Here is a 17,255-nt window from a genome sequence, read left to right on the forward strand (position 1 = left end):
ACCCAAAGTAATTCCAATTGTAGTTGTTCAAAATGGACCAATTTCTTGGTAAATTATAATAAAACGGGATCTCCTCATTCAACGTTATGCATCTATATAATGATGCTCTTTAATGATTTGACAAAGTGTAAACACACTTCTTTCATTGCCACCATGCATACCTCCTCATACCATAACTATTCCAAATCCCCCCGAGCTCTTCCCAACCCAGACGAGGTGTGCATTCCTGGCCAGCTATCCAATACCGTCAAAGGAATCTGAAATTTTATCCTTTTTGGGCCCCCCTCCCCTCCCTCTTGTCCTCATCCAGTACTCTGCTGTGCTCCTGCTCTCTTCACACACAGATGTACACAGACCCACAGCTGGGTCCATGCAGCTTAAGCACACAAATACACACAATGGGAAGGATTTCAGCACTGACAGGTAAACCTTCAAGCAGAGGTTTTACCTGGATTCACAGATTTCTGGTAACAAAGGGCAGCAGAGTGATGCTGAAGCTTTCTGCTTTCTAAAAATAATCTCAATATTCGATTAAAGCCCCCGAGAAGTGCTCCAATGAGCAAAATTTGTCTTTGTTTTTGGTCCTTAGTTGTTTCGATGGGTTGAAAGTGGGTGTCCGTCAAGGTCATCGTAAGCTAAGGAGCTTGGAAAGACAAGCATCTGGACTTCTTTAAGTTTCTCGAATACACTTCAATAGAATAGAATAATCCTTTAATTGTCCCACAAGGGGAAATTTGGTTGTAACAGCAGCCAAAAAGACACATATACAAACAAACAGTACACAGGACACAGAACAGAAAGATACACAATTTTTCTTACATATTTACATTAAGGACAATGGTTACTATATACAGAGAGTACTGTACAGTTATTAAATTAAATAAAGATAACTACAGATAAGAGGTAAACCAGGTTGTAGTCCGAATCGGTTAATTAACTTATTGCAGTTTCAGCACAGATGTAAACATCTATGTTTGTTGGGAGCAGTTCTGATTGTACAGTCTGACAGCTGCAGGGAGGAAGGACCTGCGGAAACACTCCTTCATGCATCGAGGATGCAGCAGTCTGTCACTGAAGCAGCTCTGCAGTTCAGCAACATTTACATGCATGGGGTGGGAGACTCTGTCCATCAGAGATGTTATTTTGGCCAGAGTCCATCTGTCTCCCACCACCTGCACTGGGTCCAGGGTGCATCCCAGAACAGAGCTGGCCTTCCTGATGAGTTTATCCAACCTCTTCCTCTCAGCTGCCGATAAACCGCTGCTCCAACATACAACACTGTAAAAAAATGACAGATGCCACCACAGAGTCATAGAAGGTCTTTAAAAGTGCTCCCTGTACTCCAAATGACCTTAGCCGCCTCAGCATGTGGAGTCTGCTCTGACCCTTCCTGTAAAGAGCATCAGTGTTGTGGCTCCAGTCCAGTTTATTATTCAGGTGAACACCCAGGTACCTATAAGAGTCCACTATCTCAATGTCCACTCCCTGGATGTTCACCAGTGTCAGTGTGGTGGGTCTGCGTCTCCAGAGGTCCACCACCAACTCCTTGGTTTTCCCGGCGTTGATCAGCAGGTGGTTCTGCTGATACCAGTCAACAAAGTCCAGAGTCCACTGTCTGTACTCTGAGTCGTCCTCACCTGTGATGAGGCAGACTATGGCAGAGTCGTCAGAGAACTTCAGCGTGGGGAGTTGATGGAGAAGTGTGCAGTGTAGAGGGTGAAGAGGAACGGTGCCAGCACAGTTCCCTGTGGGGCCCCAGTACTGCAGACCAGCATGTCAGAGACACAGCCCTGTGTCCTCACATACTGTGGACGTTCTGTGAGGTAGTCCAGTATCCACTGGGACATGTGGTGGTCCCACATGTGGTAGGGCTTAAAAACTGGGACTCTCCACCAACTGCTCTTAGAACTGAAGAAGCTTCTCGGATGAGAGGTGAAACATCTTCAAGGAGACTTAAAGAAGTCCAGACACTTTTCTTCCAAGCTCCTTAGAATTCAAGTGGGTGGAACTCTGGTGGAAAAAGGTGATCTCATATTCATCTCTACCAATCAGGGTTCTGCAGCAAAATGCGATGACAGTTGTGGGATTGTTTGCTTAGGTTTCCAGACCATTATCAATCAAACGGGTTTAAAACACACCCACACAATCCGGATGTGCCACAGAAGACTTGTCCAGTTTGTTTTTAACCCTTTTCTTTAAACCATTCAAACACTAGAAAGTCTTAGAAGTTTGCTTGTATTTAATTTGAAAGTTTCAAATTGTAACTGACTCATCAAGTTTTCATCAAGTTTTCAGGGGCTTTAACCATTTAAGTAATATGTCAGGCAAACATTCAGCAAGTCTAGCTTTGAAAAAAGCTAGGATTTGCTGTTTTCCTCTGTTCCAAGCCCTAATAAATTAGACTTTTATTTAGACTGTGAGATCATATGGAGATTTAATCTTGGGTTCTACAAACATGATTTACATTTTCCACAATTATCCAATATTCTGTAGACTAAATGAACAATCAGAAAGGAGCTCCACTTCATGAATGAGTATAAACTTGCAGCAATGCTGACTGTGAGTGTGTGAGGGTAACAATTACATGAATCAGTTTTGTATATCCACATGCAGCATGTAGGCAGACATATCCACAAACAAATAAGCTCTAACAAAAAGTACACACATAGCCGGTGGTGTGGAGACAGACGTTGGCATTAGATTGCTGAGTCATCGGTGCAGCCACACCAGTGCTGCCATTTCTCCTCATCTGCTCTACTGGAGCTGATGCGTCACACTGGGAGTCTTTTTTTGGTTTCTAAAATGTGGGCCTAATCTGCAGCGAGTTTTCCACAGCCGTGCACCACATGAAAGCCAGCGAGCTGCTTTCATTTAAGGTCCCTTAACCCCAATAAGCACGGCCGCCCAACGTGTAACAGTCAAAAAGTCAACACAAAGAGAAAAAAAAACACCGCAGAGCTCCCGCTTGGTTAGTTTTACTTCAGACTCGGGCAGCCAATATGGGTGAGGTCACAGTTTTACGTTAATTTTATATTATTTAAAGCTTTCTCTTGTTTAGGTAACAATCAGATCAGAGGCCTTCGCAAACGTCACTACATTTATCTCTCTGGCATAATCGGTCACATGTCAAGATGCTTAAAAAGGAAATCCCATTGTTGCAATACTGTCTAAAAAAAATGACTAGGGAAAAAAAAGGTTTAACAATATTCATGATCTCACCGGAGGCAAGAACAGCTGATCTAATTTTTCTTTAGCTTTGACTGATGTGACTATTTTTCCAGAGTATCAACAGTTGTTTGGAACAAAGCAACAAGCAAAATCTTTTACAAAGAACCGTCTGATGAAGCTGCCAGAAAATCAACATTTCTAACCATCTTTTAGGAAAATCTCAAAACTGCATCATCAATTTCTTCCACAGACAATTCTTCAGGGAATAAAACATTGCCAAGAAAGTTAAAATCTTTTTCACCAGTTAAAGCCACAGTCATTCATCATTTCTGAAGTCTGTGCCCTTTCTATAAAAATAGAAACTCATCCAGCTGCAATTCAAACTTAACTCCTGCTTACTGGATAATAGCCTTACAACAGAGCCACATATAAGTCACACCTACACTAAAAGCCTGCTTTGTCCCATCAGGGAAAAAAAAAAAAAAAAAAAAAAAAAAAAGCAACTGTTGCCTGTCATTTGACCAACGCGACTGAGTTAATTCCACCTATTCGAAGCCAGCTCTTTTGTCCTGAAGGGAGAAAGTGACGCATGTTGGATGACAGGAGGCTGACTGGTTGTTTAAAAATCACAAACTGATTCAAACGGGAGGACTCCAGTCAAAACATGGCAGTGGCCTTTGATAGCGCTAAGACACAGACTACAGAAGAAGCGATAAAGACAGAGGAATGTGCTTTGGCTTTGTCTGGAAGTCGAATCTTTGATGATACACTGCAACTCAAGTGTCAAAGCCTTTAGATAGCTCTGACGGCAAGCAGTGAATGTACCAAAGTTTATTTTATGAAGTTTATTGTCTGAACAAGACACACGCTGGCACTGGCAGACTTGAAGCACACAAAGGGCAAATTAAAAGGTGAAACTGCCTTTTGATGCAGGCATGAATTAAAAAAGACTTTATAGAAAGTCTGGCTAAAAGAACTAAAGTCATGATAATAATCTATTAAAGGATTTTTTTGTTAATGTTACGATTAAGGCCACAGATTTTTCTTTTTTTTACTGACCTTCGGATTATTTCCTTTCTATTATTTTAGGCCAAAAAAACTCAGAAAAAGCATTTCAGATGTTTTTGTCTATCCAACATACAAAAAATTAAAAATAAAAAAAACAGGATTTGAGAAACTTGAAAGCATAAATTCCCATGTAGATTTCTGAATTATTGCTTTTCTGTGCCTCTTTCCTGTATTGCCTCCACTGCTCTCTGTTTCACCACTTGCTCCTTTGCAAACTTTACAGAGCAGTTGACAGACAGGTTAACTCATTCACTGCCAGCCATTTTCAAATCAGGTAACTCCCCACTGCCAGGGTTTTTGAGCATTTTTACTCATTTTTGAAGAGCCACAGAAAACTGTGTGTTATGATCATATAAACGCTGAACCTACCAAAATGAAGAACAGACTCTCTTCTTTCATCCAAAAAAAAAAAAAGCTTGTTTCTACCATTTTCCATTCTTTAGTAATCAGCTGTAGAAGAGAGGTGGGTTCCACCAAAAATGCCTGTTTTGACCAAAAAAGGGAGAAAACGTGCTTTTTGTGAAAAATACATTTCAAGCAGAAAAGTGCCTTTGACACTAATATTTCTTGCTTTGTGACACCTCTAACATATAAAATAGTTTTTCACTTCTATAAAACAGAAATAACACTGAGAAAGGTTATGTTTTATCAAAACAATTTATTTACAAATATATGAAAAAATAAAATGTACATACGTATTCTAGCCCCTCCCATTGAAAAACGTAATTGACGTCTATAGACGTCAATGGCAGTGAATGAGTTAAGATGGAAATTCATCCGATTGAGCAAATTGGACTTAAGAGCGGGGGAAACAAGGAAAACCTCCATCGACTGCTCTTTTCCGTCATCGTCGAATCACCGTTTGCTGTTGAATCGGTAAAGTTACAAACAACTGCAAAGAAATGAACAAAACTTGTGTGCCAGTGTGAAATGCCTCCAAAGTCCTGACCTTTCGTCATTAGCACTCTCCGTGCTCCACACGCAGGTTTACGGATGCACTGCTGACATCTGATCTAGTAAACATGAACTAACATCAAAACTGAACTGATCTGTCCTTTAACAGAGATACTGGACCGACAGATAAGTATCCAATCAATGAATCAATGAGTAGATAATCAGGTAAATTTTAAGAACTTGCTTTAATTCTGTTTATTCACTTGATTGCCATTTATTGTTAATTTAATCATCATGTCCACAGGACCCATCTTAAAATGCAAGATTGTTCTAGTGATACTTAAAAATTAACTCTACTTTGAAGATATTCTTCATTTAAATAGTACATTTGCTTCTTATTATTAAAGTCACTGCTCATGCTACATCTGTTTGTAACCTGTCAGCAATAAAACACTGAAATTAAGGATTACAACATAAAAATGTGCAGGGATTTATTAAAATGTCCAAATTTTGGTTAGTTGTGGTATCGGAGTGGAAGTAAGTGGACGTAAACCCATGTAAACCCATTGTATTAACACAGTGCTGGTGATTACTACCAAAACTGACTTGTTTGTCTTTGACTAGGCCAAAGAATTTTGCAGGGCCTCTTGCACTCACTCACTAGGTAATGTTTAAAATCACAGCTGGAAGGCAGGGGAGGAGGAGGAGGGGGTCAACAGCTCCTCAAAAAACAAAAAACAAAAAACGTGTTAAACAAGACCCTTAACTAAATGAAACTTGTGTGACTTTTATTGCAATAAATGTGAACCCAAAGGTAGTTGAATCAAAACAAGATGTGAATCCCTGTGTAAACGTTAGTCCTGATGTAAATTACTACTCATAGAATAACACTGTTCCACGTCCTTCTTTGTTTTGTACTTTTCTAAATGCCACTGCCAGATGCAATCTTGACTTCCTGAATCCAGATAGCATCTCGATCAGCAGGGGATCTGTTCAGATTTTTGTGTACAACAGCGCCTGGGATGCTTTTACACCTGAGATGGCGATAAGGCATTTACTCAACTGTTTATGTGGCTGACGAACACAACAGTCAGAGATAATAAGCCTTGTGCCTTTGTTGTCTGCAGATTTAAAGCCTGAGGTCTCGAGTGTTACAGAATATTTGCTTAACGAGGCTGGGTTCAGTGAAGTGTCCGCAAAAGGCCCTCAACATTCAGAGTGACACAGAGCAGAGCTGAAGTGAAAAATCTGTCCCTGTTGGGTTCAGTCTATTTTTCAATGTTTCTATGATAACCTGTGTTTTACCTCAGAGGGGCAAACTGAAGTCTGAATCATTGGTGGAAGCCTTGTGATTACAAGACGATGACAAGACAAGCATTCCCTTAGGAATGAGTGGGTTTAAAAAAAAAAAAAAAAAAAAAAAAAAAAGTGGGTTAGGTTGACTCTGGTGAGTAATTGAAAAATGATTTACCTTACTGAACATTTGACCTACTTTTCTTCCTGTGTGTGATGCTGAGATGGTACAATAAGCATCACCAGATGGCCAGATGAGAAACGTGAGCGTGTGTGTACAGTGCTGCATTCCAGCCTGTGTTGAATAGACGGCCTGACCTATACTGTGTAGACAAGTCGTGCAAGTAACGCACACACGCAGCTCCGTTTAAAGCCCCCGTCTGCAATAACAGTCCATCTTGATCGTATTACATGTCCGGGCAGGGTGCTCGAATCCCACAAGCCTACTGTACTTCAGCCTTACATGTGCACTTCATCATCTTGCACAGTGTTGGACTGACCCAGGTGAACCTAACAATCACAGTTCAGTTCACCCAGGTCAGTGAGTCAGTGCTACTTCAAAGCTTCTTTCTCATGAGTCTCTCACCTCGTGAGCTAAGCTACAACTTAAAAATATCTGACCTTTCCTGAATCCGAAGCCAAGCAGGGACAGTCCCACCCAGCATGTCGCACGGGGGGGACAGACAAAACCATGACAAGAAATAACTGGAGAGGCTACTGGGGCGGAGCTATGTCATGAGTGTGTGCAGGGAAAAAAAAAATAAACGGGGGGAGGTGCATCAGGGTCAGGAGGTGGAGAGGGTAGGTTTGGGGGGGATGGGCTGACTGCACTTTACATTTCTAGTCAAACCAAATTCCTAGATTTCCGTTACTACCTGAAACACCGTTTTTTTAACCATTTCTTTTTTTTTTAAACTTAAAGTTGCAAGAAGATATGAAGAAACACTTAATAGGCAGATTTATATTTTCCAAAAAGGAATCATAATTCAGGTAATTTTGTGCAGTGCTGCAATAGGTAGCTGTTTCAGTAAGATATATAACTGCATCAGTTTATTTTTTTTAATGAATCAACAGGAAAAAACTGATAGAGACTGAAAAACAGGATGGTGGTGTACATGTCTAATCATCCAGTATTTAACAATGAGATAAAAGCTGACAAAAACAGATAATAGTCACATTGGGCAAGCTGCAAAATTTGCTTTTATTATCAATGTTGACTAATTGATTAAGCAAAGAATGAGGTCCTGTCGACATGGATTAGTTATCCGTCTCACTATAAAGAGGTGCTAATCTGTGAAATCATCTGCTTGCAGTCATACTTTAACTGTGTGAGTGTGTGTGTCTTTACCTCTTGAAAGCCTCTGTGGGGTTCCTCTCGCACTCTCCAGGCTGCAAAGTGTTCTGCACAGCCGGATCGCGCACCTTTTCCTCATATCCTGGCAGTAGCCCGCTGCGGCAAATCTGAGCCACCAGACCTCGGATGAAACCGCCGACGCACAGCGTGTCCGAGTCATCTGCCCGGCAGAAGTGGAAAGCCAGGCTTTGCTGGTGTAGACCGCGGTGGGTTCCCTGGGCTGATGTGGGCCATAACAGCTCTGTACACAGTGCAGTTTTCCCACTCCCTGGCCCTCCCACCAGCAACACACCCCAGGAGCTACCCGACTTTGCAGATCCTGCTGTGAGGGTGCCAGGGTTGGACGCACTACCACCAGGTGCCAACGGGGGCTGTTTACTGGGAGTGCTGATTACTCCACTGAGGTTGTTGGTTTTCTCCTGGAGGCAATGCTGGATCTTATGGAATACCCACTCCCGGCAGTAAAAGCGCTTCCCTTTCAGCAAACTGGTTTGGGCCATTTTGATCTAGTGCTGCTGTTCCACCTATTCCTCCTCTTCAGGTTCCCTTCATTACGCCCCTTCACATTTTCATCTCCAACAAAGGCTGGCTTTAAATTCGAACATCCATTTTGTCAGGTGCAAAAGAAGGATGCACTTTAGATGTCCTTGGTTTTAAGAAGCAGCGAGAGTGAAGGCAAGCTGGGTGAAAAGTAGAGAAAAAAGCAGAGTCGCTGTGGATGGCAGGAAAAGCAACTGAGCTATGAAGCGTTAGAGAAAATGTAGGTCAAACTGAAAAAAGGAAGTTTAAAATTGAGGTTTAAACCATAGATTTTCCACCAACTTTTTCCATAGCTTCCCCACTGGTTGAACTAAGTGCTCCTTGTTATTATGAATGTGTTGCCTTAGCATGGCGCTGGGCATGGCAGGGCACTCGGCTCTTGAGTGCATCCACTGGCAAACTCAAGCCACCGCTGCTTGATAGAATTAGCCATGGAAGTTACTGATATATTTCCACTGATGCATTTCAGATGCCACCGACCAAAAGGGTGTTTCCATTACATTAACATGGAATAGACTGCCAGTGCTGAATGGCTTTCTCCAATAACACACTAAGCCTGCCTCCTTCCCTGGAAAACAGAAACAAAATGAGAAGACACAAATTTAAAAAAAATCATCAATATGTCCTAATTAGTCAAGTAAGCAGTTGATGAGACATAGTTTACTCTCCTAGAAGCAGGCAGTGGAAAACACAAGTGCGTAATTTATTTACACATCTACTGCCCTAAAGAGTCTCCATATAAGCTGAAGCAGTTTGACACCATTTATCATCATGCACAGTACTTTTACAGATATTTTCCAGCCTACAAAGAAGAGTGAACTCTATTTAGTGAGCTACAAGAGGTGGGCAAGCTGGTTTTTCGGTGCTTTCATCCTCCACATCCCACATCACTGCCTGCCTGCCCTGCAACTAAATTCTTGGCAGGGGTTCGTCCAGTTTCTCTAGTCTATCCACTGATCCCCTCTTCCTTCCTATGTGGCTTTAAATCCCAAACAGTCCACATCCGTCCTGAACTGTGAGGGGGAATAAAGTCCAAGTAACAGGACCCCCTTTCCTGCACGTACAAAGGTCGTTAACATGGGCGTAAATGTAACATAACCGCTTTTTTCTAAGGTTTTGCAGCAATGATTAAACTTTAGAGGGCAAAAAGGCCCATTGAAGCTCTCACCGAGAAGATTCTGGCACTTTGGTGGTCAGCTGCACTTTAACCATCTTCCTATTTAGTTGTTCATCATCGCTGTTGTTTCTATACTGGACCAAATGCAAATATTCCCCAGTCTCCCCAGCCAAGAAATCACACGCTTACACACACCCAGAGGCTTACACGCACACGTGCGCGCGCACACACGTAGTCTTGCTGGTTACTTTGTAACACTGCCAAATAACAAGGGTTTACACGGGCTGCTATGCATTTCCACATTTCTGTTTTTCTAAGGCGCTCCCCGCCGTCAACACAAAGCCTTCCAAATAAGTGTTCAATACATCAAACCTTAGCTGTCTTAAGACGGAAGGCGACCAAAAAAACAAACAAAAAAATACATCCATCAGAGAAAACGACATAAATTCACTTCAGCTGACTGGAAAGGAAGCGCAAGTCTTTTGTATAGCAGACAAACCTCACCCATTTCTAATGGGATACAATTTACACCTATGGGGGCTTTTAAAAAATGACTAGACCGGCGAACAACTGCATTTATTAAGAAGGAAAAAATCATATAAAGGCTAACTGAAGACGGTCATGTTCCTACAGCCCACCAGAACTGTTCCTTCAACTTCAATTGAGCCAATTGTGGAGCGTTTCTCTGTCTTCGCTAGTTTTAAATGTCTCACAGTCCCAAACGGTTTTCCTCTCACCTCTTTCCGATTCCTCTCGCTGTTTTAGGGGGGGTAAAGGGGATTGCCGTGTCCGTAGTCTACACCCTTTCTGTCCAAACCAAAGGCTCCGAATAAACCACACGACCGTTGCTCCCGGCGTAATTCAAAGCCCAATTTTGTGCATTTGAGCAACGTTCACGTCTTTCTTTGAATCGCTCCTTTCTGTCGGTGTCGGCTCCTCCTGCTGCCCCTACACAGCTCCACAGTGAGCAGACTGACTCTCCGCCTCCTAACACTCTACATTTCTCCCCACTGCATGCAGAACACACGCTAATGAGTGGCGCAAAGCTTTTTGGGATTTGTAGTTTTCAACCTTTGGTCGCTCTTCATTGTGTACAAACAGGTGGTTCAATATAAAAGCGGAATAACAACTGCAGATGAATTATTTTCTCATGGAACAGTTATTTCGCTTTAAAGCCAGGGTGTCAAACATGTGGCCCGGGGGCCAAAACGAACGGTACAAACCGGTACAATAATGTCATTACAAAGACTGGTTCTGCTCATATCCAATCCAGTTTTTCAATATAATGTACTTCCTGTTGTGGAGATGCTAATTATACTAGACAGGTATGAACACTTTCATTTTATGACAGGTGAGCACACCTGTCAGGTTAAGATCCCAATGTTTTTCTTTGATTTATAGTTTATATCTTATTTGTTCATTCAATCTCCACTTATCTCTTCTCTTACACAATGTCAATCTTACATTTACTGTTTTTAACTAACTTTAGTGTTTACTTTTATTTGTTTTTAATCATTGTTTTAAATATAAAAAAAATCTCTCACATTGTATAAGGCCCTCACCGAGTGCCTGTGGTACTTTTATTTAACTGTGTTGATCACCAAGTTGTTTTAATTATAAAGAGATAAAATATGCACCTTACTTGAAAAAAATGAATAACTGAATTTTGTTTGTACATAGATAGATAGATAGATAGATAGATAGATAGATAGATAGATAGATAGATAGATAGATAGATAGATAGATAGATAGATAGATAGATAGATAGATAGATAGATAGATAGATAGATAGATGGATGCATGGGATGGAGGAACTGTCAATCATGAATGGCATAACATTGACTAAGATTTATAGTTTGCTTTTCACTCACACTATCGCCATTGCAACCGATAGCAGCAAAGTTGTACATGCACATGATGATGTCTGAAAATATTTCATTACTTGAACATGAGAAAAATGGCCCTGCTTTGATTCTGCCTAAGGCTTTTTAATTAAGGACACTGCAACATTTGCATACTTTTTATGAATGAAGTGCAGCCACTGATGTTGAGCAGAAGATTAGCTGTGAACTCACAGTAAATCAACGATGCCTTATACCTGGCTGAATTATGGCTCCAAGGTCTTTATCTGGGGAGTATATGAGAATGTCTTTATAATTACATTATACCGTCTATATATAATCAATCTCAGGTTTTTCCTTTCATTAGAAAGCTATTAACTGTGATGTACTTCCTGCTTCATGGCTGACACACCAGATGCTGTCATTGTTAGAGAGCAGAAGGCAGGTGCGTGCTTTAGAATTAGGTTTTCCTTTTGACTCTGATGAGGCATCTAAATTTGGCAGCACCAGAGTAATGACAGGAAAAAAGACTGAGTGTGCTCACACCAAAGACAAAATATTCAGTCACTGCATGTGACAAAATGGAAAAGGGCTACACAATAAACAATTTAATGACTGAATTCTCCGATGATTAAATTGTAGTTCACCTGTGTGCAGACCTTCCCCATTTTAGTCTCTGAGTGATTGTTTTTGATTTGTGAACAAACCAACTAAATGGCTGCATGTGTTTTATAATTCATGAGAAATTCACTGATGAGCAACACCAGCTGATTTGTGTGTGTTTCGACCAAAGCTGCACAAAGAAATTCTGTTTGTTACATAAGCCACTTTAGAAATGAAATCCGTAAGCGATCAAGATGCAGCAGAAATGAGTTTCCCAAAAGTTTTTTTTCTTCCTTCCAGCAGGGAATTCAAATTCAAATTCAAATTCAAATTTTTATTTGTCACGTACACAGTCATACACAGTACGATATGTAGTGAAATGCTTGGACAACTGCTCGTGACCTAAAGAAAACAAAAAAGGAAAAGGCTATGAATAAGAAAGGAAATAAATATGAAAAATTAAAAAGGGTAAATTTAACTAGGAAGGAATAAAATATAAATTAAGGTTAAAAATGAAATAATTGTACAACACAAATTAGAATGAAGGGTAAATTTAACTGGGAAGAATAAGATAAAGATAAATATATAAATTAAAGTTGAAAATAAAATAACTGTACAACAAAATACACAATACACAATATAGAACTATATAAGAATGTATGAAGAAATCTAAATATAAATAAATATATACACAATAACAGCAGCTGTACAAGTATTAACCGGAAATGAAGAATATAGTGACCAGTGTTGTGCAAAACCAAAGTCCAGAAAGTCCAGTGTGTGTGTAAGAACCATATGTGTGGGTCAGTACTGTGTGGTGGTGTGATTGAGAGACCGTATCGCCTGCGGGAAGAAGCTCCTCCTCAGTCTCTCTGTGTTGGTCTTCAGGGAGCGGAATCGCTTTCCTGACCTCAACAGAGAGAACAGTCTGTTGTTGGGATGGCTGAGGTCCTTCACGATCTTCCTGGCCTTGGTCCAGCACCGCCTGCTGTAGATTGAGTGCAGGTCAGGGAGCTCGGAGCGGATGGTGCGCTCAGCTGACCGCACAACCCTCTGTAGAGCTCGTCTGTCCTGCATGGTGCTGTTCCCGAACCAGGTTAAGATGTTTCCCGCCAGGATGCTCTCTATGGTGCACGAGTAAAAGTTCCTGAGCACCTTGGAGGGCAGTTGTAAGTCTCTCAAGCGTCTGAGGTGGTAGAGACGCTGTCGGGCCTTTTTCACCACGGTGTTGATGTGACAGGACCATGACAGGTCCTGCGTGATGTGAACTCCGAGGTATTTGAAGCTGTCCACTCTCTCCACTGGGCACTCGTTGATGACGGGGGTCTGGTAGTTCCTCTCCTGCTTAGTGCTGAAGTCCACTATCAGCTCCTTTGTCTTACTGACGTTTAGAAGGAGGTTGTTCCTCTGGCACCAGTTCTCCAGATTCCTAATCTCCTTCAGGTAGGCCGTCTCGTTGTTATCAGAGATCAGGCCCACCACGACGGTGTCGTCAGCAAACTTGATGATGGTGGTGGAGCTGGTAGTGGCCACACAGTCATATGTGTACAAAGAGTACAGCAGGGGGCTCAGAACACACCCCTGGGGGGCTCCAGTGCTGAGAGTGGTGGAGGCTGAGACATGTCCGCCCATCCTTACTGCCTGTGGTCTGCCAGTTAGGAAGTTGGAGATCCACTGACACATAGATGAGCTGAGTCCCAGATGCTCCAGCTTGGTGGTGAGTGTGGAGGGAATTATGGTGTTAAATGCAGAGCTGTAGTCTATGAAGAGCATTTTAACATAATTCCCCCTTCTAGTGTCCAAGTGAGTGAGTGATGTGTGGAGGAGATGAGAGATGGCATCGTCTGTGGAACGATTTGGACGGTAAGCGAACTGTAGTGGGTCCAGTGTGTCTGGTAGTGAAGAAATGATGAAGTCTCTGACCAGGCGTTCAAAGCACTTCATCACTACTGAGGTGAGGGCTACAGGGCGATAGTCATTGAGAGAAGCAGGGTGGGGTTTCTTCGGGACAGGAACAATGATGGACTCTTTGAAGCATGTGGGGATCACCGACTGAGATAAAGAGATGTTGAATATCTCAGTGAACACAGGAGCTAGCTGGTATGCGCAGTCTCTTAGGATACGACCTAAGAGATGCACACGGGGGCTTTCACGCTGATACTTTTTCATCTAACTGGAGGCTGCTGATCTCACAACTTATTTATCACTCCCTGAAGAATAACTTCAGGGACTTTTACTGTGAGGTGTAGCTGCAGTAGGTTGTAATAGCTGACAGTGTGTTGCCGGCTGAAGCTGACTGTGCTCAAATGAAGATAATTCAGTCTTGTGCTAAAGTGAAGTTCCACTTCAGATCTAATTTTCTATACTCGCATAACAGCCTTTTTCTTCATGGTAAGGTATTACAGAAATGATTGCTTGGGGATAGGCTCAAGGCTGGGTTCAAGACAGACAGGAAGAAAAAGACAGGAGCTAGGATTGGTGGTTAAAATAAGGCAAAACAAGACATGATATAGATTCAGACACAAAACAAGTAAAAATAAAAAAAAAGTCTGAGGATACGCAATAATAGAAAAAGTTTGAAAGGTGTAACCTCTAAACTGTCCCAAACCTTATATAATTAAATTAAGCAAAGTGTGATGATGTGGGTGGCACAGCAGCACAGTGGTTTGGTGGTCACCAGTGTTACCTGGTTCTAGGTAACCCAGTGTAACCCAGAAGTTCCTGGGTTTAAGTCCATCTGCCTGTGTGGAGTTAGCATGTTCTTCCTGTGCAGTTTCTCTCCGGAAATGCTGGTTTCCTCCTGCAGTCCAAAGACGTGCATTTTGGCTGACTTCTAGTGAATTAGGGCGACCTGTCTAAGCTATGCGCTGCCCAGTGGCAGCTAACATAGGCTCCAGCACCCTTGCAACCCTGAACCAGATAAGCAGAAGAGGACTGATGATTCGTGCGATGATGTCAAAACTGTAGACTCAGTATGATGGGAAACTCCAAACGATGTTGGGGCAATCAAGTCAGGACATTGTTCACACTTGACAGTTTTCAAATGATGCGCAAAATAGGTAATAATTCTGTTGTCACTACTGGAAATACTGTACTCACTAGTGAATGCAGGAGGCATGACATTGTGAATCCACTGAGTATACCTGTGCTATTCTCACAGTGACACCGCTTGGGCTTTGCAGGTTCAAGGCTTTAATGTCTTAACAATTGCTTTCTCCCAACAAAAACCAAAAAAGTGAATGATTAACTAATAATTAATTAATCAGATGAATTAATGATTAATCTGAACAGACTACATTGCACACAAACAGAGTGATGAGATCATGATGCCATATGGATAGCATCTTAGAAGGTATACTATTAAAGAATAACTAAAAACATTAATAGGCTTAACTCTGAAAAGGTTCTCTAAAACTACAAAGCACAAAGTTCCACAAATACATTAGCTGCATCCACTGGAATATTGTTGGAAAATGATCTTTGTCATAGCTTTATCTCTTACACAAAATGATTATTCCATCCAGATAAAGGCAGTTTTGGAAAAAAATACTTAACAAGTATAGGAAATATCCCATCTTTAGAGAAACAAAACACTTTCTCTACATCTACCAGCTGCTTCAGTTTTTTGTTCTTTCAGATAGCCTGTTGTTGGTGTTACCACCCAGAGCAGGAAACATGGACGTGCCCCCTTTGGATGCAGAGAGGAGATAAGCAAATCCATATATTGAACTCCCCTCCAGAGTAATCACAAACACTCATCTACCTTACATGATACTCAGTCTGCTAATGCTGCCCCTCAGCAAATAAACAAGAAGAAGACAGGAGGCAGATAAATGACTCAGGTTTTCCATTTTACATCTTACTTTGGGCGATTATAGGGCTGAAACTAATGATGCTTTCCATTAATCTATAAACAACTTTTAAAAAAAAAAAATTGTTCATCACTGTCCAAAATTCAAAGGTAGTCACTTCAAACACAGTAATTAAATAAATATTTCATCAGAATTGTTCAGCACAACGGCTATAATCCATAGTAAAAACCTTTTTTGTTGTTGCATAACAGAAAAGCTGTATTTTTTCTGAACTCCGGCCCATTTATCTTTTTCTTTTAAGTCTTTTTGTTCACCGCTTCTTTTAAGTTGTTAATTCCAAGGAAAAATCATTTAACCCTTGTATGGTGTTCGGGTCTGTGAGACCCGTTTTCACTTTTTTTCAAAAGAAAAATGAAACAATTAATTATTTTTTCAACCTGAAATTCATTGGAATTGAAATTCAGCACTCAGTAAATCTCTGCTTTGGTTTTAATAACTCTGCATGTGGTTGCATTATAATGTACATGCAAAACTCTTGCATGACAATAATCAGCAGTTTAGCATGATTATAAAAAGTTTAATTACACACACTAAAGTAGGTTAAAGATATATCTTATATTTATGTATACTGAAGCACCAAACATTTGTCATATTCTTTAAGGTCACTTATATATTAAATGGATTCTTGTATAAAATACTGTACAGCAAAAGCAGGTGAACTGGATATTGTGAAACACCCTGTAGATTATAAAGCTGCAAATAAAGCCAAGCTGACTGGGACGTGTTCCACATCAACTCCTGTAATGTCATACTGAAAGATCTGATTCATCTCAGCTTGAGAGTGACAGTGGACAGGGGGCTCCTCTACGAGTCTGAAAAAACAAAGAAAAAAAACACAGCTTGGAAGAATAAAGTATATGAACAACTTGATGCCCTGAGAAAAACAAAAAAGTACAATAGGTGCCAATTGTGCACAATCTACGCCTTTAATACTTTGACAGAATGATGAAGCCAACAACATCATGTTAGATAGTGACAATGGTTAACATTATGCACTAAATATCAACAGGACATTGTCATTGTGAATATTTTAGCATGCTAACTTTAGGATGTACCTCAAAGCTAGAGACTTGTTTGTGTCAAAATTTGGAATGCATATTGTCACCTGGCACTAGAATTTGTTACACACCTTAGATATTACAAAGTAAACCTTAGTCCTGAAGTAGCTTAGACATATTTTCTTATGCACAGTGAGTGTCAGGATAATGTGTGTAGTTCTAAGAGTGCAAAACACTAGTACTCTCCAATCTGCCTGCCATTCCAGGATCAGCAGGAGCCAAGTTACAAGCTCACTCCTCCCCTTAGGAAAACTGCAAAGCTGCATGCCGTTTATTCAGGGTTTTTTTCACACTGTGCTCCTATCCACACTCCCCAATCTGCCAAATTCAGATAATTACGGCTATTTTTTGTCTTTCTGTCAACTAAATATCAACCAGTCCAAGTCATAGTCCTCAGGAGGCCAGACCAACTTGAGCTGCCATAATTGTTCCCACTTTTGTGTATAC

At 41.1% G+C, this 17,255-nt stretch overlaps 1 protein-coding gene across 1 annotated transcript in view; it reads right to left on the bottom strand.

Annotated features, from left to right (window-relative positions):
- Nucleotides 1–10,419, bottom strand: part of ankrd50 (ankyrin repeat domain 50) — a 42,662-nt gene extending 32,243 nt beyond the window's left edge. The window contains exons 1-2 of the mRNA XM_080901722.1: nt 10,172–10,419; nt 7,772–8,885 (exon numbers count right to left, since the gene is read on the bottom strand). Coding sequence (XP_080757848.1) covers nt 7,772–8,277 — 506 coding nt within the window. The 5' untranslated portion in view covers nt 8,278–8,885; nt 10,172–10,419. The remainder of the gene's footprint in view (nt 1–7,771; nt 8,886–10,171) is intronic.
- Between the last annotated feature and the right edge of the window lie 6,836 nt (nt 10,420–17,255).

This window comes from Rhamphochromis sp. 'chilingali' (assembly GCF_963969265.1).
Source record: "Rhamphochromis sp. 'chilingali' genome assembly, chromosome: 13".
NCBI classification, from domain to species: Eukaryota; Metazoa; Chordata; class Actinopteri; order Cichliformes; family Cichlidae; genus Rhamphochromis; species Rhamphochromis sp. 'chilingali'.